The sequence below is a fragment of the Bombus fervidus genome, chromosome 6, assembly GCF_041682495.2.
Source record: "Bombus fervidus isolate BK054 chromosome 6, iyBomFerv1, whole genome shotgun sequence".
NCBI classification, from domain to species: Eukaryota; Metazoa; Arthropoda; class Insecta; order Hymenoptera; family Apidae; genus Bombus; species Bombus fervidus.
Window position 1 is genome coordinate 15,198,399 of NC_091522.1, and position 21,922 is coordinate 15,220,320.

The 21,922-nt window shown below is 29.5% G+C and overlaps 3 protein-coding genes across 9 annotated transcripts; 2 read left to right on the plus strand and 1 right to left on the minus strand.

Annotated features, from left to right (window-relative positions):
- Positions 1–5: 5 nt before the first annotated feature.
- On the plus strand, positions 6–7,294 carry LOC139988265 (NBAS subunit of NRZ tethering complex). 2 transcript variants are annotated; one of them, XM_072005462.1, is made up of 14 exons: positions 6–285; positions 385–619; positions 686–1,104; positions 1,186–1,569; positions 1,652–1,862; positions 1,939–2,159; positions 2,222–3,804; positions 3,885–4,184; positions 4,248–4,536; positions 4,606–4,926; positions 5,000–5,402; positions 5,533–6,482; positions 6,571–6,693; positions 6,770–7,294. In XM_072005462.1, exons 1-14 carry the CDS (start codon positions 199–201, stop codon positions 7,043–7,045), a joined length of 5,802 nt encoding a protein of 1,933 aa, XP_071861563.1. In that variant the 5' UTR covers positions 6–198; the 3' UTR covers positions 7,046–7,294. The 2 variants fall into 2 exon arrangements, with proteins under 2 accessions (XP_071861563.1, XP_071861564.1); XM_072005463.1 differs by having other exon boundaries at positions 1,942–2,159.
- A 457-nt stretch (positions 7,295–7,751) lies between these two features.
- On the plus strand, positions 7,752–9,552 carry Xpac (DNA repair protein complementing XP-A cells homolog Xpac). Its single transcript, XM_072005531.1, has 6 exons — positions 7,752–8,129; positions 8,219–8,423; positions 8,493–8,604; positions 8,686–8,810; positions 8,887–9,163; positions 9,272–9,552. The coding sequence occupies exons 2-6, from the start codon at positions 8,275–8,277 to the stop codon at positions 9,431–9,433; spliced, it is 825 nt and encodes a 274-aa protein (XP_071861632.1). The 5' UTR covers positions 7,752–8,129; positions 8,219–8,274; the 3' UTR covers positions 9,434–9,552.
- Positions 9,553–9,937: 385 nt separating this feature from the next.
- Hmgcr (HMG coenzyme A reductase) lies at positions 9,938–21,920 on the minus strand. 6 transcript variants are annotated; one of them, XM_072005470.1, is made up of 10 exons: positions 19,315–19,479; positions 19,052–19,156; positions 14,127–14,337; positions 13,885–13,996; positions 13,455–13,542; positions 13,081–13,378; positions 12,841–12,992; positions 11,764–12,295; positions 10,428–11,668; positions 9,938–10,346 (listed from the first exon to the last, which is right to left on the minus strand). In XM_072005470.1, the coding sequence occupies exons 3-10, from the start codon at positions 14,307–14,309 to the stop codon at positions 10,223–10,225; spliced, it is 2,730 nt and encodes a 909-aa protein (XP_071861571.1). In that variant the 5' UTR covers positions 14,310–14,337; positions 19,052–19,156; positions 19,315–19,479; the 3' UTR covers positions 9,938–10,222. The 6 variants fall into 6 exon arrangements, with proteins under 6 accessions (XP_071861571.1, XP_071861572.1, XP_071861575.1 ...); XM_072005471.1 differs by lacking the exons at positions 19,052–19,156; positions 19,315–19,479 and adding an exon at positions 21,777–21,920; XM_072005474.1 differs by lacking the exons at positions 19,052–19,156; positions 19,315–19,479 and adding an exon at positions 21,777–21,919 and having other exon boundaries at positions 14,127–14,331.
- Between the last annotated feature and the right edge of the window lie 2 nt (positions 21,921–21,922).

Here is a 21,922-nt window from a genome sequence, read left to right on the forward strand (position 1 = left end):
CATGATTCTTTTGATAATTAAAGTTTCCCACTAACATGTTTGAAAATATTCAAATAATTTTCATTTAAATTTATTTATCTGCTTTTCAAGAATATGGCGTTGACTAGTGACTTATCAGATTCTGACTGATTTCATTCCTAACTCCCACCTCAGGTCTATGTTTTCGTCAACGTAGTAGGTTATGTTTCTGATTACAAAATGATTAATTCAAACGAATCATCAAATAAACCAATACTTTATGAATTGTTAGAATATTTTATTCGCGAGCAAGAGCCAGAATTAATAGTAAGTTTACACTGTTACTTGTTCAAAAGAAATCTGGAATGAGACACATTCTACATCATCTACGATTCTTATGCATTTATAACATAATATCTATTTCAGAAATGCAAAAATGATTCTGTAATATTGCCTACGACAGGAACAATAAAAAATGCACTTAGATATCTTAACAATAGGTATTCTTTACCAGAAAGTATATCACAACAAATTAGTCTTACTCTACCATGGAAATTTGCAATTGGAGATCATGGACGTTTACTTGCTGTTTTACAAGAAAATGTCATAGAAATTCGAAAAGCAAAAGATGAATATTCTTCAGTTGTTGGGAAAGCTTCCGGTAAATTCATATGATTTCTTAAATCTGTCTAGGCTTCAAAAATTCATGTATGTTTTATTATTTTAGTACCAAAGGATGCTTTTCCAGAATGGCGTAAATTGGTTTGGAGCCCAGATGGGACACTTTTAGTATTAGCATCTAGCAATGGTTATGCTTCCTTTTACAATGCCCTGGGAAATAATATTTTTAATATCAGTCCAAAAACAATATCCCAAAACCCTCATATTTTAGAAGCTGGTGATGCAATAGCTTCTATGATATTTCTCAAACCAAGGACACAATCTGACAAATGGTCTTATGAATTTATGTTAATCACATACAGTGGTTTACTCAAATCATATCACATTTCAACAACTAATGAATTTGAAGCAAATTATGAATTTTCTTTTGGCACTTTTTATAAAAATGGAATAAATGCTGTTGTTTATGATGAAAAACATAGCTTATTTTATGTTGCTGGAAATACAATATCACAGAAATTAATGGTAATTGATGTACTTTTTTATACTTTTTATATATATCAATTTAGGAAGTACAACATCCTGAACTTATATAAAACATTACAGTCAACAGCCTCAGACAGTGGATTAACATCTTGGCGACCCCTGAATGAATATCCATATTGCAAGTTGTCATTTACTTTTGATGATGAATCGAAAACTAAGTCGAGATTTTCCATATGGAACATTATCCCCTCACTAAGCTTGCAACCAGAATCTATCATATTTAAAGTAAAAATCTCTCCAAATAATAGATTTTTAACATGTTTACATACAGATGGTTCAATATCTTTATGGAGATTACCAACTTTGTTGATACAAAGAAAATGGAAATTATCAGAGCAACCAGACTTTAATATACCTAATCCTTTAGGACATGCAAAAACAAAAAAGTTTCCACCAGGTGTTACTGAATTCCATCCAATAGATATTGGCTGGTGGTCAGAAGAGGTAATGTTTGTTACTTAAATGTACATACACATATATTTAAATACATGATCATATTAATATTAATTTATTGATATCTTTAAAGGCAATTATAATTACAAGATGTTCTGGATCCACTTCTGTATGTTCTACAACCGACTTAAAGAATCTTTTAGGTTCAAGCCCTGAATTTTTAGCTGGGCAACCACAAATACATGAACTTGGTTCAGATCGAGGTTTTTTATGTCTTGATTGTGAAACATACATAACAAGTAAAAAACGGAACAGAGAATCTAATACAGAAAGTCAAACATCAGGTTTGTATTATAGTTCTTAATTAGGGAGTACATATTTTCTATACATATAATATAACATATTAATTCAATTTTTAAGAAGCCTCTTCAGAAAGTGAAGAAGAAAGTGATGAACTACAATCAGCTAGTATATTAAATTATACAACGAATTTAATGCAAAGTACCTTGTATTCTATCACTGACATTGAAAGATTTCAGCCTAAAAAGAAGAAGTCAAGGGTATTATTTAGAACATATAGAATCCTTGGACTTAAAAGTACTACACCTGAAGAACTTTATTCAAGAAAAATTGATATAGAGGTATGAGTATTTGTGAAATTTAAAATAGCTGAAATTAAAGTAACCAAAAGATTGTATTATAGGAATATGAAGAAGCATTGGCTTTAGCAAATACATATAATTTGGATACAGATTTGGTATATCAGACACAGTGGAGAAAATCTGAATTATCATTGAATGCTATTCAAGAACATTTGAGTAAAGTTACAAAAAGGTCTTGGGTCCTACATGAATGCATTACTCGAGTTCCAGATACTATCGAAGCAGCAAGAGAATTATTAAATTTTGGTTTAAAAGGTGCTAATTTGGAAACTTTAGTAGCAATTGGAACTTGTGACAATGGAAAATTTATAATAGATAATACTGATGAAGAATGGAGTGGAATGGATGAAGCTAGTATAAGCTTAAGACAGATACAAAAAATAAATCAAGTGCTGCAAAAGATCGATATTAAACATTTATCTGACGCTCAAAAGGATTTAATTAAATATAGAAGGAAGCTTCTAGATCATCTAGATAAGTTACTTACATACGAAATTATTTTAAATTCCTCGTTAAAGTACGATAAGAACTTTTACGAAGAATTTCGACAGCTTTCAGCTGTTGAAAATGCAATTAAATTTGCGAAGGATGGAGATTGTCGGGGAGTTGAAATTATGTTCACTTACTATGGTGAATGTTTGTTACCTCATTGGTTAGCTATTATTAGTTTCTTTCCAGAGACTTTAAATCCATTGAAGTATAAAAAACTTCTACCAGAATGCGACATTGATGGACAATTATTTCTGTTTGATCAGCGTGAATTACGACAAAAAGATTGGGCTGAGAAAGCTGAATTCAATGAGATAATTAACTTAGAAAGCGATGATAAATCACAATCACTTTATGAATATGATCCATCGTTAACTATATACAGAAACACATTACTTACACCAGAATTGTTACAAAAATGGTACGAGTCGCGAGCTTATCAGATCGAGAGGAATAGTTATATGATTGATAATGCTTTGCAATTAATAAAAATTGCCAAATTACATAATATTAATGGATTAGACAATTTGTTGCTAGATTTGGAAACTTTAGACGATATCATTTACAAAATTTATATAGAAGACCTATCTTTAGATCAATTACAAAAATTATCTAATTTGGAAAAAATTAAATTGCTAATGAGCATGACTAGTGAAGAAAGTTTTGTTGATGATATAAAAAGTTTTCTATTATCATTTATAAAAAGAAGAAGTCAGTATCTGGGCGGAGAATTACAGAGACATTTATTTAGTGACTACTTAGTGTCTACTAGCAAAGAAGACTTAAAGTTACCAGTTAAACTTTTTGAATACTTAAAACAATCTCAAGATGATGAGATTCTTCAAATGATAGAGAATATTGCGATTTTAGCGTTAGATTGCATATACGCTTGCAATGATCCTAATATGTATGAAAAAGCAACACGTATTGTAGATTCCATTGCCAAAGACCGTGAAATGAGAAGAATAGATGCCATAAACACTCTACTAGAAGAGCTTGATAAAGAACTTGAATGTGCAAAAATTTTAAATAAATATGGCGTTAAAACTACATTACATGTATTGCGAAAAAATAAGAGTAATCCTGATGCTGCAAAACAACTACTGATTCAAATGGCAAGAAGTTTAAACAAAAGGTGACTAGGCATTTTTTATTTTTTAATATTCTTTTTATAAGAATGTTTTGTATTTCAAAATGTTGTCTGTTTAATTTAAGAGTACCACCTCCAGACGAAAAACAATGGGCTCAATTATTAAATGAAATGTTAGAAATTCATGGTCTAATTTTTACATGTGTCGACATAGAAATTTGTTTTGAAATCTGTGTATCAGCACGTTTGGTATCAGGAGTTAAATCTAACATACAAAATTGCACTGCTTTAATTGAGACTAAGAAAAATGAACAGTCTTTATTGAAAGTGTCTTATGAAAAAACGGTGAATTTAATTTTAGATGCTAGTAAGGAGTATTTTAATAGTTCAAAATCCTTAACTGACTCTAATATGGAATTAGCTAGGTAAGTGTTTTTAGTTCTTGCACTGATTTCCTACTTTAACTTTTATAAATAATATAATTTCAGAGCTTGCCTTCATCTAATCATAGATGATAATGCACAGATAAAAGAAGAGTACGATCTCATTAACTCGCTTCAAATTTTGAATGAATTCTATATTGATATATTACCACTTCAAGTGCGATTAATGCAAGACAGACTACAATTGATAAAGGACTGTTTAAATAAGAGGGTAGATGCTCATAAAAGTCGTCAGAGATTATTAACGTTAGCGAATTACTTACGAATAGAGAGGAATAATAGTAGAATGCGGGAAGGAAAGGTTTTGGAGTTAATTGCAAAAAAAGCACTTGAGGTAGAGTTATTTTAAAGCTAGTATTTAATATTTAATTGCAGATAATTGATTTATAATATAATATAATAGGTAAAGGACTTTAATGTTTGTGCTGCTACCTGTCAGCAATTAATGCAAAATAACTATATTCCTGCCTGGACAGTTGCTTTAGAATTAGGATTTTGTGGAGATTACGAAGATCTGAAAACTAGGCAAAAATGTTTATGGTTTGCAATAAACAATGGGCCTAGCGATATGTTGAGCAAAGCACTAGATCAAATATATTTAATAGAAATACAAATGTTACATAAAAATTTAGAATTGTGGATACCTTCTGCTTTACTATCTGATGATTTCAATGATAGTGAAGACGCAGATAGTGAAGATGAATTTATAGATGCATTAACTACTGTAAGAAATTCATTAAAAAATATCACCTCTAACGAAAAATATAGAACTATACTAAATTATTGTCAATTTACAGCCGCAAATAGAAACTAAAGAATTTGTCCCAAAAGTTTTGGAAGCTTCTACTGAGATAGTAAAAACTTCTGCAAATGTTATGAAAGATTCAGCATTTAGTTTAATAAAAAATATAAGCGACACAAATTTTTGGAAATCTAGATTAAAATTTGATTTCTCAAATAATCAGGATAATGACACAAGATATGAAAATCCTATAGAAGATGATGACATTCAAAGTTTCTCATGTTTTTATGAAGATTTACATAAAAATTGTAAACTTAGTGAACTCGACACGAAATACGTAAATTATTCAATGCCAGATTTACAAAATACGCAGCTCAAATGCTGCCGTGCTCTTTTGAGGATAACTATGTTGAATGAAACATTTTGTTATGGTTTGGAAGTGAGTGATATTAATCACTGTAAGTATTACGTATTCACCCAAACGGAAATGTATATAAGTTAAATACATGTGTATAATATATGTTATATATAACATATATGTATATAAGTTAAATATTGGATAAATGATAATTTCTGTTTTTATTTTAGTATTTTTAGAGTGTACAAAGTATACTATACAACAGGATTGGTTACTAGGCATGGCATATTTATTTAGTGTACATAAGAAGTATATAGAAGAAATACACAATGTTTTAATGGAACTGCCACAAACAATGCTATACATACAAACTTCAATGTATTATTATTGTTTGGAATTATACAAAAGCACATATAAAGATTATTATTTTACAGATTTATATTCGTTTGATCCATTGAGTTTAATATTAAAAACGATGAGTACAGCTCACAAATGCAAAAAATCTAACATTTATGAACCATTTGAATATTGGCAAACATGTTTATTTCAAAGCTGCGGAATAAATAAGACAGAATTTCTTGAGTTACATCACGACATTAAAACGGAAAACGACGATAAGATTGAAGATCATCAAAAGTCAGATGAATTTAATATTGTTCAAGAACAAAGTTCAAGTGTATTTACTGGAAAATCAAAAGAGGAAGAAATTTCGACAGAAAATTCGCGACGTAACGAGAAAGATAAAATTAAGATGAGTTCATCTGAATCTAATGACAAAAATGATATAGAATGGACTGATAATTGGGGCAACTTTTCAGATGAAGATATAATAGAAAACGTAGGGAACAAAAAAGATATTTTAAATCAAGAACTGTGTATAGAAAATAATACTTCTCTAATAAAAGATATAGGGGAATGTGCGACAGAAAAAGATCGCTTTGAAACTTTTGAAAAAATATTTAGTAAAATAAGGAATGTTGATCATTTTTATGAGGCAAAGAAATTGTTATTACAATGGCCACAATTTGAAGATTCTCAATATACAAAAGTTAATAAACATCCAATTTTAAAAATGATGAAACTAGTTAATGTCTTTATTATGGAAAAAGATAAAAACAAACATAGCAAACAAAGTTTTGAAGAATATAAAGAATTAATAGAAGCATTATCTTCAACAAATGTAAAATTTTTATTAAAATACAGCTTAGTAGATTATAACCAATTTATTAAATATAACTAATTATTTTTTTTTGTATTATTTGTATTAGGTACTCAAAGAATTTTTGAACACAGAAGAAATTCCTCTTGAGCACGCAATTTATATTAGGTTGGATATGGATAATTCAGAATTTCACAAAGAGGCAGTAAATATTCTTATGGAAAGACATAAAGTATGCACAAGCACGTACATCAACAAGTTCATGCTTTTATCTTACACGTTTCTACTAATGTTATTTTATGTTTTAGGAATTAACATTGTCAGCACCGATACTAGAAATGTTATTTTTGAAAAATTTAACGGCATACTTCGACCCGAATCACGAAATATTTAATCGAATCATTGAACATGTCTTTGTGAATCGATCTCTAACAGATGTAAAGGAAAATGCAGAAATTCTTATACAAGAATTAAAAAAAGGAAAGCATATAGCGCATGCCTTATGCATAATTAGATTAATGGAAGATATACCACCATCTTTATCTACATTTAGTACTTGTTGCGAACTTTTAATGAGGAAATAAATACATATATTCGTTCTTTCCTATGATTTTAACTTGCACGAGATAGAAGTTCAAAAGATGACTTATTTAAAATTTTTATTCGTGAAATGTAAGACTTTTTTAAAAGAGGTAAAAAAACAGTAACTAATAGCTTCTAGATTTGCATCTACGTCTTTAATATTTACATACTATAAATATTTATTTTGTACAATGTATTATTTGTAAATATAAGCGTGATATGTATATTGAAATATAAATATTCAAGAAAGATGTTGATAGTTTTATCCCTACATTGTGTAATCATGTTACTTCATAAATTAATATTTTGAAAAACTGCGATGTTAAAACTCAACTTGATTTACATGTATTACAAACACCCAATCCTTTTTTTTGCATTTTTTACAATAAAATTTCAAATCAACAGAATAATGTATAAATACGCGAACAGCCATGATTGTTTAAAATTTAAAATTCAAACGCGATATTTTATTGCATTCATAATAATAACTTATAACATGCAATGGACTTAGAACACTATTCTATCATTTTTATCGTCTTCTTATAACTGACACACAATATTAATCGTTTTTCGAATTCGCTATATAAAGTTCGAGTTGGTTAATTAAATTCAAAAAATTAAACTTCGCGGAATATCGAATTGGTTTATATATATATATAATATATATATATAAGAATACATTAAGAATATATATATATATATTCTTAAAAAGATAAAATGGCGGATTGCCATTATTCACCGGTAGTTGCTTCAAAATAAGCTAAAGAATTGAAATTCAAAATATACAAGTGAAATACATACTAAAGTACATATTGTGCAATAGTTAGCTAGTACGTTTTTAAATGCTAAATATATATCAAAATCTTACATTTTATATGTATTTTACCTGATTTTGCTACATTCTTTATAAAGCACTATTTATGTTTAATTATATTATAAAATGTAGGAAGGGTGTCATATATAAGAATAAAAATTTATATTGTAATTATAATTATAAAATATAATCATTTCTTTTAACTTTATTAGTTACATATTCAATATATAGTGAAGTTTATATTTAATCTGTCGGATTATACATACGTATGTGTAAGTTGTATTTGCTGTTATTAGGAATATGACATAAACAATATTATTACACAATGCTCATTTTTTTTATATATTTTATTTGTTTTTAGGTTAAAGTTTTCTGAATTTAAAACAAACCTTGTGTTTTAAAAGTACAGTTGTAAAAATGTCTACTACATTAGATGTAAATGATCCATTAAAGGATGAAGAATTAATAGAAAATTGTCAGCACTTTAAAGAACGTGCAGAGCGAAATCGTCAAAAAGCATTACTTTTAAGAAAATCTAAAATAGTTTCTCATCCTTATATAAGGAGGTATGTTGCCAATATCAATAGTTAGAAAAATAAAAAATTGTATAACAAAACATTTGTACTTTTTTAAAGTGAAAATGAAGATTCAGGAAAGAGTACATCTTATAAAGTTCAAGGACAACGTGTTATAGATAGTGGAGGAGGTTTTCTTATAGAAGAAAGTGATGAATTAGAACAACAAATGGTATAACATTTTTAATTATTTTGATAGTTATTACACTAAATATTAACTGGATTTCATAACCAATATTTTCTTTCTTTTCAGTTACAAATAATATCAAAACCTGCACCTATTCTTATAGATTTTCCTCATTGCGATGAATGTAAGAATGAATTTAAAGACTCATATCTACTACAAACATTTAATTTATCTGTATGTGATAACTGCAGGTATGCAAACATTATTTGAACTAGCAATTATTTTAATATAAAACTTTAGATTATTATAATTAGTTTTTTGTATTAGAGATCCTAAGGGCAAGCACTCTTTGATTACAAAAACAGAAGCGAAACAAGAGTATTTATTAAAAGATTGTGATTTGGATAAAAGAGAACCTCCATTAAAATGTATTACTAAAAAAAATCCCCATAATGCAAATTGGGGTGAAATGAAATTGTATTTGCAACTACAAATAGAACAGAGAGCTTTACAAGTATGGGGTTCTGAAGAAAAATTATTAAAGGAAAAAGAATTACGTGATGTTAAGAGGGAAGGAGCTAAAATAAAAAAATTTAACAAAAAAGTAATGATAAACGTATTTCAAATCTAATATCGTACTTGTACATTAATACAAAATAATATCAATGTAGATATTTTTATCTTACCAACTTACTATTTTTGTATTGAACAGATTAAACAATTAAGAATGCAAGTCAGGAGCTCGTTATATGATAAAACATCAAAAGCTTCTCATATGCACGAGTTTGGAGAAGATACATATAATGAACATGATGATACATATACACACACTTGCAATACTTGTGGATATGAAGAAACATATGAAAAAATGTAAATTTTGTAATAATGAATTTTATAGCAATTATTGGATTGTGTTTTTAGATATGAGTTTCTTATATTAAGAAATTTATTTACTACTCGCGAAATTCATATACAATAAAAAAGGATAAAAAGATCACTTTCCTTATTTATTTCTGTATTTTTTCTCTCTTGTTTAATTTTCAATTGAAATTTATTTTTTGTACTAACAAAATTTTATACATCATAATGTATTCCTAGTGTTTCTATCATTTAAGTAGTTAAAACAAGAAATATAATTAATAATTTTTATTTGTGTTATGGTACTCTAATGATATATATATATATATACTTTTTTTTTTCTTAATTACGGAAAACAATTTGATTGTACTCTTAATATTCTACATGTTTTCAATTATATATTTGTTACTGTTACATTATGATAATCTAGCTAAGTCACTACAGCTAAATATTAATATTCCACTATGTAAAAATATAACTATTTATACAAAAAAATAATCTTTGCACCATATTAGCTTCGTACAACCATAGTTAATTTTATATTTCATTGTAAATTAAGTGTACATATTCCATAATATTTAAAATACTACCCTACTTCCAACAAAGTCAAGCTTTTAACATGTTTAATCCATTCTTGAATTTGATTTAAAATTTCTATTATTGCATTCTTGTTCAAATTATCAGTCATCTAGTGTTTTGGTTTATGCTCTTCCATGTACAGAAAAAAATATTACGTATAACCAGCTGTTCAATACAAGGTATTCTAGTGACAGATCAAGATGAACTCATTTATATAGCATTAATGTTAAGACTTCTCTGTGAACTCCTTACATACATTTTGTACAGGCAGTAACGTATTTGGCACAGACAGTTTGACTCCTGTAGTATTTTCGGGAGTACTTATCGCATTTGTTACTGCGGTAGATGATCTGAAATAAAATTTTATTGTTTTATTTATTCATTTTATATTATTCTTTTAGGGCTTTCCATTATTTTATTTATAGACATACCTGTTGTGCCTAAGATGACTTTTGACTAAATGACCAGCTGTAAGAGCAGCCATTAATGATAATTCGCCGGCAAGTACTGTGGCACATATTATTCTAGCTAATCTGCTAGCATTTTCACCAGGTTCATCAGTATGTGCACCTTGAACACCTAACATAGCCAAACATGCACCTTGTGCAGGAAGACCAGTTCCACCTCCAATAGTACCAATTTCTATGCTGGGCATTGTACAAGATACATACAGATCTGAACCATCTGCTCCCCATGGTTCCATTAAAGTCATACAATTGCTACTTCCAACATTTTGTGCAGGATCTTGACCCGTAGCGATAAAAATTGCGGTTACAATATTTGCAGCGTGCGCATTAAAACCACCTACGCTGCCAGCTATGGCGGACCCAATCATATTTTTACTTATATTCACATCAACTAATGCGTGAACTGATGTTTTCAGCACATTAGTAACAATATCTGCAGGGACCACTGCTTCACAAACAACACTTTTACCTCTACCTTGAATCCAATTTACTGCTGCTGGTTTTTTATCCGTGCAAAAATTACCGCTTAACGATAATATTTCCATGTCAGAGAAATGTTCCTTTACCGTGTTCAATGATTTTTCAGTACCTTTAGACAACATATTCATACCCATAGCATCACCAGTAGTAGCCACAAAGCGAATAAATAAATGCCTGCCAGCAATGCGTATGTGAATCTTCGTCAATCTTGCAAATCTGCTAGTTAAATCAAAATTCTCCTTCATTTCTTTGAAATTTTCAGGATCTTGCATCCATGCCATAGCTTCACTTGCTCTAACGATATTTGGAAACCTCACAACTGGTCCTCTAGTCATTCCGTCAGCAACTACGCGGCTTGTTACGCCGCATTTTAACAATGCTCTACTACCACGATTTGTAGATGCTACTAAACATCCCTCTGTTGTAGCCATTGGTATATGATATAATTCACCATCGACTAATAATGGGCCAGCAATTCCAAGCGGTACAGGCACATATCCTATAACGTTCTCACAACAGGATCCTAATACTTTACTATAATCATAATTTTTATACGGTAAATCGAAGAGAGTATCGAGAAATTTTCCCGTCTCTCCAATTATAAGACGTCTGATTCCAACACCCCGCTCCATGTCACCAACTGCTTTCTCTAACTGATACGTGGGTATATGCTTATTCTTCACTAATTGAATTATTTCCTCGTCCGTTAGCCCACTTGCTCCAAGCTGTGAATTTAATAATATATTTAAAAATTAAATATATATTAACGATATTTTGAAAAATAAATTGGGATACATATACTTATAATACCTTTACTTACATCAGATTTGTATATTTCGAGACATTCTTTTAAGGACCTAGGAACTTTCGATTCTGGAGGCAGATTTCTATCGTCTCGCTTATCTATATTACATTGTTTTTCGTCTATTTGGTCTTCCTTGTCATCGCACCAATTATATATCTTAGAAGGAAAAGAGATACTTTGCATTCTACTAAAGTTTCGTTTGAATGGCAGCTTGATGCTAAGCATATTCACATCTTCACTTTCATTTTCTTTTCCTTTCACACATTCATTTTCAACCTTTTCTTCTGTATCGTCCTTTACTTCGGATCGTAATTGTTTAGCGATGTCTCCTTTATCTTCGAAGAAAATAAATTTAACTGCGAGTGCAAGAAGAAGTATCAATATCACGATATTATCAGCACTGACTGACAACCAATTCATTAAATAATTCTTCACTTCTGATGAATTCTCTGTCTTGTTATAAGAATTCACTATGACATGTGAATTCACGGAAGATACTTCTCCTTCTACAGTAGGTTCGCTTTGGTGCACTTTTGAAAACCAGCGACTAAAATAAATAAATATTTTATGTCAACGATTACATTGATGTAACTTCCTAAGCTTATGAATTATCTAATTTTATTGTATCTTCCCACATACAATAATGTACATAGATTAACCTGCCGCTATTTTTATGTACTATTTTGATAAAACTTGAATTTGTATAAAGATATTAATAATTATCGTCATCTTTAACTCAACACAGAAATGTTATACACTGTTTCCTAACTTAACATACGAGGAGATAAAGAAACCCAAACCTCGTAGAGATACTATCTCCTTCTCTGCAATTCATTGAATATGAATCAAATGTATATTTATGCTACTGTGTAATAAGTTGAACCTGACCTGTGGAAGTTAAGAATAAGGAAACTGTCAAACAAGAAATATGCTCAAGTAAAAAAATACATATCGTATGGGGCAGATTTATGATAACTTTTTGTCAGTTTTCTTTCTATTGTTATCTGATGTATAAAACATAAAGTTCATTTCAAACGGAAACACGGCTCGTATATATTATGGAAAACAAAAAATAAGACAAAAATGCACTACCTGGTAGCGTGTACCACAAATAGGCCAGCGATCATAATCAATTTAACACGTTCTACTACCGGATTCGGCTTTTGATCCTCTTCGTTCAATGGTTGCATTATAAAAATCCTATCGGCATTTAACGGTTTCATAGCATTACTTTCACGAGAAAGCTGAAATATAACAATAGTACGAAATAGAATGTACAATATACACTTCATACAACTATTTTAACAATTAGCAGAAAAATCTAAAAATTACCTCGAGAATAAGTGATAAACATGCAGGATAAAATGTCATAAAAACGATATAATTCACAATAACACCTAAACAAGCGAAGCTGCACAGGATTTCCAATCTTTTGACACCGGATAAAGATCCTATGCTAATAAGTAGAGTTTCTACTAAAGTATCTAACGTAATAGTTGGTCCTAAGAGCGACATGCCGCGAGCAATATTTGCTCGTACTTCTTCTTTGTTTCTGGAACTTAGAGCCAATCGTGCTAATATAGCGGCTTTTGAAAGATCGATAATAAGCAAGAAGAAGAATAATGCATCCCTGAAAAATAATAACATTATACAATAGGAATTAAAGAAATTTCTAGACTTTGCAATCCATTCCGAATAAGACTTACTTTAAATCAGAAATATCACTGCGTCCGAAATTCATTACACTGGACGTGAACACAACACTAGAAAATACTGTAAATAGGCCGGCAATACCTGTTAAAACATTACATTCAAGTATTCTTACTATTATCATTAATATCTGCTAGTAAATTCTATTTATTATTTTGTTACTTAAAATTAATTCGCGAATTTTTCCCGGTTAAATGTTATGCGAATTCAATAATTAATTGTAATCGCGTGTCGTAAGGAATGAAACGATATTGCTTTCCATGAAACTTTCTCTAACACTGAAAGCTTTCACGCGTACCGTGGAAAGATCCGGTTATATGAATAATCGGTCAATATATAATTATCATGTATTCTTCTTTAAAAACTTTATGATTCTTCGCGTCATCAATTTCCCGAAATATCAATTAAACTTATATATTCACTTACCTAAAATATATTTTGAACCCAATTTTTGTAAATTGCGAAACTGATGATAGGTGAATAATATAGCTAGACATCGTATTATAGTCATGACTATAATATCAGCTGCATTTAGGTCCTAATAAATAATTATATATTACATACATTGTGTAAGCAATTTCGTGGCTTACAACGATCATTTCCATTATTAAGACATTTCTCGGCTCAAATTTGAAAATTCAATTGAAATTTACTCAAAATCTGCTTACATCCGAATTACATCTACCGGGCCGACAATGTAAAGCCAAAGGAAGGGTTCTACTATCTCGAGGATGTCCGCTTCCAGTCTCCACGTTCAGAATGCATGCTGTGAGTGTGAACGTTGTTACAATTACTTCTAGGGGGTGCCCAGCACAAAATTGGCCGTGAATTTCGAACAAATGTGTCAGCATGTTTTTTGTTTTTGATAACTACCTACAACTTGAAGTGACATAAAATGTTATTATGAATAAGATTAAGATAAAATAACATAAAGTATTAGAATAATTTATTTAAATATTCAACATTTCTTCAACGTGTTCTCCATAAAGGTCAACTTTAAGATAAGACATTAAGATACTTCTATATTTCTTGGTAAACAAAATTTATAAAGTTTCTCTTTCTGTAAAATGTAAAAACTAAAATAGATACGGTTACCATAAAAAAGACGATATCGCGCGTATGGTGAACTTGAAGAAAGTGTTCGTTTTTCGATAGCGTCCTTTATTTGTTGTTACAGAAAATATTCGGTAAAATCGACAGGTAGAGCCGTTTATTCTTTTCAACTGAGGGAAAAAGATGCCTAACAAATCGCGTAAACATGAAAAGAAGACAAAGAGTAACTTCAGCGATAATAAGTGAAGGATCGAGCGAGTGAAGTGCCACACGGTGACGTTCCTTCCACGTGTCAATAATGCCCCATATGAGATATAGTGGGACTCGATTCTTTTTGTTTCACAAAACCGAAATTTATATATATATATAATATATATATGATTATAATATAATATATATATGATTGCAGACTTGTTGGACCACTTGTATATACACATACATATATGTCCATCAAATTTAATAGTAAATCGAGTCAACACAAATACAACTATAGCATAAGAACTATAACTTGTAAAACATTAACGAAGAAGGATAGAATCCCTTCTGAATGTTTTGATACCACTACAAATTGGGACTAAATAAGTATACTTTTCTATAAAAAAAAAGCCACTCATTAAGAGATAATAACGGAAGAATACTGTATATTTGGCCTTTATGAATAGTGGAAGACACGAGCGATGAAATATACACTAATCGCAAGATTAGAAATAGAATCGCAATTACAAAGAGGGATTGAATGATACCAGCAACGTCCGCTGCGTCTGAGCAATGTTCCTCAGCTGTTGGAAATATTTTCACGTACAAAAGGAACCATTTATTTGTGAATAATTGTACGAATTAAAATATGAATATTGTTTAAGACACTAGGCTCGAGAGATGTAGCAGCAAAGATTATTTACCGCCGAAGTAACAAGCTGACAAGTATTTACCAGTAAAATAAGGGCTGCTAAATATAATTAGCCCGTAAGGTAAAAGATAGGAAGTATTACTTGCAGGTATAAAGAATCGTGAGAAGTGAGAAGAATTCTGAGTCGACAACGGATTAAGTATCGCGAAACTAACGAAAATCTACTGATGCACTAACTCTAAACTACTCGAGATGAATTCCTCATACGAGAGTTGTTAACAGGGTAGAAACATGCGGATTTATACATTTTATACATTTTTATATATTTATACATTTTAGCTTACAAGTAGTGCCCAATTTGATTGATAAAACTTTTTCTGCAAGTGACCACCCCATGACCACCGGGAGTCGAGGGTACGGAGTCACCCTAAGAATCTGCACGGGAATTCACTTATGAAATATTGACATAAGCTGATATAGAAGATAAAAGGAGAGAAAATCCCTTACTCCCTATTTATGACAGGCAGTTTCTAACGATAAAATAAGTGTTTCACGTAGTAATCCGTGCTAAGAAAGATAAAATTTCTTAGGTATGTGCCTGTACATAAATGTGTACAGATACATAAATGTATAAAGATATAAACGTATGAAGCTATAAATGTATAAAGGGATGAAAACATAAATCCTGAACATAGGATAGGAATAATTCTGGCATGGAATTCAAAATTTTGTACATAATAAAACATGCAGTATATGTGTGCGTAATAAATATTTTAATACACGTATACGCCGTGTGTAGCCACGTACTCGCATATAAATATGTATTACAAAAACAGAAATTAAAATAATAATACATCAATATAGCAATTAAATATAGATATGTATTATTATACAATTAAACACATTATATATAATTAAATACACATATGTATTTGCATAGATTTGCATTGCTACAGGTTCAAAACAATAAAAGTTAATCTTCATACATGACTGACTGTTGATGTTAATAACCATCGTTAAAAGCACTTACTCTATTATTCCTGATTTTTTACAACATATTTATAATCATCTAATATGAATTAGATCTAACTGCATCTAGTCGTCATAGAAAAAAATCTTGCTGAATGTGGTCGACATCGACCGTTAACATATTTTTAATTACGTATTCCTAATGATAAATAAAAGGTCACGAATTAAACATGAATCTTATGTAAGTCTCGATATTTGTGCTATCAGTGTGACAAATGTCCTAAAAATATTACAACCTCAAAGCATATATTTGTATATAATTTTAACATTCTAGAAATCACATTGCACTATCGGTCAGCGCCTACAACATATATATTAACTACATATTAACATAGCATAAATTGATGTAACTATGAAAGAATCAAAAGTAGTTAAACGGTGCGAGGAGTATACTACCGTTCAAATTAATAACACAAATTAATAACAAGGAATGATAGTGTAGTACTTTTTTGTTTTTATGTTTCTTTCTCCTTGATAGAAGTTTTGACAAAAATATTGAAGTTAGAATATTTTTTAAACTAATCACTTTTCGACCCAACTACCTTGGTTCTTTTGGTCTTTTGTACTTTTTGCTTGTGATACTTCGCTTTTTTTTTTAGAGAATTAAAAAATGTATCGAATAATGTATAAAAAAATGTGTTGTTCCGTTTAAGAGAAATGGAGATGACTTCGATTTTGCATCGAAGTAAAATCTTTTGTGAAATTCTTAATGTTGCAATTTGTAGTCAATTGAAAGTCGATTAATTTTTGTTTAAATCATTTTATATTCGACTATTAGAAGTGCCTGAAAAATTGTAAAGATTTTTAAATCACCTTGTATAGCTGTATAAAATCATTATATTATTTACTTTCTGTTAAATATGAGCAAGTACTCGGTATTTTGAGCGGTAATATAGATATGTATTTACTTGTACACCTCTCTTCTACCGTCCCGCTAGTTAACTTATCTCTCAACAATATCTTGATATTGTACAAAGTAAAATAGACTATCAATTTGATTACGATAAATAAAATGAAGTATCGCAATTATTTGCAAAAATACACTCCTTGGATTTTCCAAATATCGATGAACCTAAGTCTACGATGCACAAAGTTTCGTTCTATTTAACGTTTAATACGAAACAAGCTTGAACAAAAATATTTATCCTCCAATAATTTCACGATAGTTTTTATTTAACTGCAATTATTCTATTTTCTCAAACGGTCTTATAAAACAAAAAAGTGAAAATAAGAAAAAACGTGAAAGCCATGGAAAGCATTACTCCTTCGTAAAATAAATAGAAAGTATGATCGAGCACAATATAACGAACATGAAAGTATATCACCGTGCTACCTTCTTTACAAGGGGACTTGGTATATAATTTTTCGTACAAGTATTTAACTACTGTATTCTTGTCAATTCCAGAATCTCATCAGTTTTATAATCATCGCTAATATTATCTCAAGCAAACTCTTTAATATTAACACGTTCGTCGCCCAGCGTGATTCGGCTAAGTTTCCTGCGGAGCCCAAATCCGACCGCCGACAAACAGGAATTCATCGTTAATCGTGTTCGATTAAAAGATTATTTATTTCTAAAATAAAAAAAGTGATAAGCTTTCCAACTAAAGTATTCCGAGGGATCTCGTGGCAGATATCTCGTATCTTCAAAATGTTCAGTGAACAGCGTGAAAATATATTTGAAAGTGAGGAGAGTCTATAACTATTGTACGAAGTGCCCAAAATCACCCCAAATGTGTTTGGAATGTTTTAACGAATATCATACGATATAGGATAATGTAACATATTATCTAGAATATAAATTAATAAAAAGTATGGTATAATGTGTTTTTAATATTTTTATGTTGTATATCCTATATATAATATTAATATACATTATACATATATTAATATACATATATTTAATTAACTCGAACAAGAAGAGCGTCACTATCCTTTAATGTCGGGGCTCCCACGGAAGCATACCCCGTCAAATAGGTATGTGCGGCGGGGAGACGTAATAAACCGGTATTTTCGAAATTTATTGAAGACATTCAGTTTCTTAAATATATGCCTATGTTTACTACATATCTCGGTAATTTATCCTTCGAAATATATTGAAGACATTCAGTTCTTTAAACATATATTTATGTTTTCTATGTATCTCGATGATTTATCTTATCTTTATTAGCTGCGTTAAATAATTCGTTTCCTCTGTGTATCTTGTACAAAGTAAAACCTATTATTTTTTACAATACCATAAACTACCATGTAATTATAGTATACGTAATGTTGAAACGTTAATAAATAACTTTTTAAATACTCTATAATTGGACTATATCAATTATCTATATGAACTTCAAATACTAAATAACACGTATAAGGTGTATTACTTAATCTGCTAGTTAAAAGAGATAAACAGCTAAAATTCCACTTACTAAAAGCTCTAGTCATATGTTATATATTTATTACTAATAATATGAAGATAATGTAGAATAAATTAAAATAAAATAGAATAGAAGTAAAGTAAAATAAATTTAAATAACAGAACAATTTTTTCGCGATAATTGTTCAACTAATATGACGTGTAGATGGAAGAGGAAGTTTTAACAAAACACTGCATATCGTTAACTCGATTATTTCTGTCACAAATGAAACAATAGCAATAAATGTGAACATGCGTACCTTGTTGAGGTGCACGTAACAACTCGATGAAACTCTTGACGTATTGCGCACGTGGTTCAGTATCGCATATATATATATATGTGCTTGTCAATTCTTCCCTATTTTCTTTTAACGTCAAATAAAACAGTGTCAAAAATATGATATGCAATCGGAAGGGCTTTCTATCTGACTATGTCAAACACCTGTGTACCTTCGACTTATAAAAATGTAATTAAAAAAATAGTTGTTAATTAAAATATTAAACAATTTGTTTTCGAAACTACCTCTTAAACGGAAGAAAACTTCCGCCGAATTTATCACGATTAAAAAATCACATATAATGGTAGACTATTCGATACTTGGAGTTTAGAGCAAGGAAACTAATACGGAACAAGCACAGTCTTAACAGGACGAAGTTCACTAGCAAACAAAGCTACGCTAACGCTCGAATCCATTCGACCAGTCTGATCGACCTTACAGAATCAGTTTCGACCACGTTCGACTATTTTCGTGCCCCTTCCTTTCTCCTTCATAAACACGTGTCTTCTTTTTCAATACATAATACTGAATTTTTAGTAGTCTAGTTGTTAGTAATTACCTGGTCTTTAGTAGTTTAATAGTTTAGAGAAGACTGTAGTCTTTACACGTGATTTGAAATTAGGTATTTCCGTAATATGAAAGCAGCATTGGTCGTAACAATTGAATCAAATTTTAATGAACTACCGGTATAACGTGCTGGAATTTCGTGTTTAGTCATCTTTTAAACATACCATTGCGAAAATCGGACAACACATGCATTTCATTTCTTTCATATTTGCTCGTACTCTTATTAGATGTGACACATGTATTCATGTATCACTTGGTTATTGTTACACTAGTAATCGAACTATTTTTAAGTATATATCTTGTAAATATATGAATCAAAACAATATTGATAAATTAATTTTTATTTTAGCTGTGTATATAAAATTTACATTGATGTAACAATGATAAACAAAACTGTGCAAAGAATTATGTAAAATGTGAATCTTTTCTAACAACATTGTATAAATTTGCGTATGACGATTTGACACGGTTTCGTGAAACAATTTACAAATTTAATGCGATTTGTTCTTCATTCTTAGAAAATGTTAGTTTCATGTTTTACGAGAATTCAATTATATACAAAACTTTGTACGAGCATAAAATGCGAAAATACGATTATATTTCGTACAAGATTTTTTAATCTATTTCGTACGATAGATATATGAAATATATATATATTTTTTTTTCGAATACAAAAAACGTAAATAAAAAATCTAATGGTCTAAATTAACACTAAATTAAGAACGACTAGAACACTTGGCTTCCATGAAAAATCCATTTATATGTACATATTAAAGTATCGACGCGAAGGATGATTACAAATTTCGTACATCGCCTTTGAATGAAAACTAAATAACATTTTAGTTGGAACCGATCTATAAACGGTTTTAAACGTAAACCTTCCTTCCCGGAACTATTTTAAATACAACAAAAGTAGCCAGCTCCGTTTCAAGAAAGATGCCGTCCTCGTCGGAATCGAACTCCGTCACCTTACCCGAATTTAGCGGATCGCATTACGTGATCACAATTATAATCGATTAATACGTACTTATGTACGTATCGTATATATTATTTAAAATAATTAAATGAATATTTATACTAAAAATATATAATTTGTTTTTATACGAATAAGTAAACGTAACTTCATGCAGAGAAAGACAATATCTAAAAAAGTTCCATTTAGTCGACTGACTTTCATTTGGAAGTCATTATCGTTTTCGAGAATTGAAGAATTGTCAAATACCTCAATAATATTATTATACAAATCATTATCATATTGTATAAAATATGGAAAAATATCTGTAAACATTTATTATTAAGGCAAAATATTGAAGGCCATACAGAAATCAGTAAGTATAATGTGAAGCCTATACAAGATATGCGACATACCTGGCTTATAATCGCGAAGTACATTTGTATTTAAACGATTTCTCTTACTAAACGCGTATAGCATATTCATTTGTCGTATCTGTAGAATCTGTTTGAAAATTCCGTATGAATTGACTAAGAGTTCTATAGAGAATTAAATATTTATATTTAACTTAATTAAGTCTCAATATTAATATTGACAACCACGTATACCACAATTGCAATTCGCAAAATTTTAATGCATGAATTAATTATATAGGTATTTTCAAATATTAAACTACATAATTATTGATATAAACGATTGATGTTACCTAACTATTATTGATATCAAAAAATATATCATATAAATGTGTTAAAAAAATATTTTTCATTAAAAAAATATCTATTATATATATGACCAGAATGTCATAATTTTACATTAATTAAAAGATTACATAAAATTGTTTTATTTTATAGTTAATATTCTATTATCACTTGCACATACATATCAATTATTATAATAAATTGTTTCACATTGATATGTGAACAGATAATTTAATAATTAAGACGTTTAACATTAGTGTCCTACTTTATGTCAATCTGTTAAAATATTTTAATCAAAAAATCGAACATTTTGTCACATATTAGTATGAAAACGTTAAGATATTCTAGATAATTTCTGAGAAAATCACTATAACTATATAACAAAAATTATTAATAAGCAATAAAATTATCTTCAAAAATAAAATAAGATTGTATATCAATCGAACATAACCTAGGAAAAGAAAAAGAGGACACCAAATGATCAACATACCGTAAAACTTGTTAGAAGATAAAATATGTTTCATGTGGATATCAGTGTTTAATAATTGGCATATCCAATATCTATGATTCAATATTTTTGTTACAATTTCACAAATTAATTGACATTCTGTACACCAATACTGAACCTTTTAACAG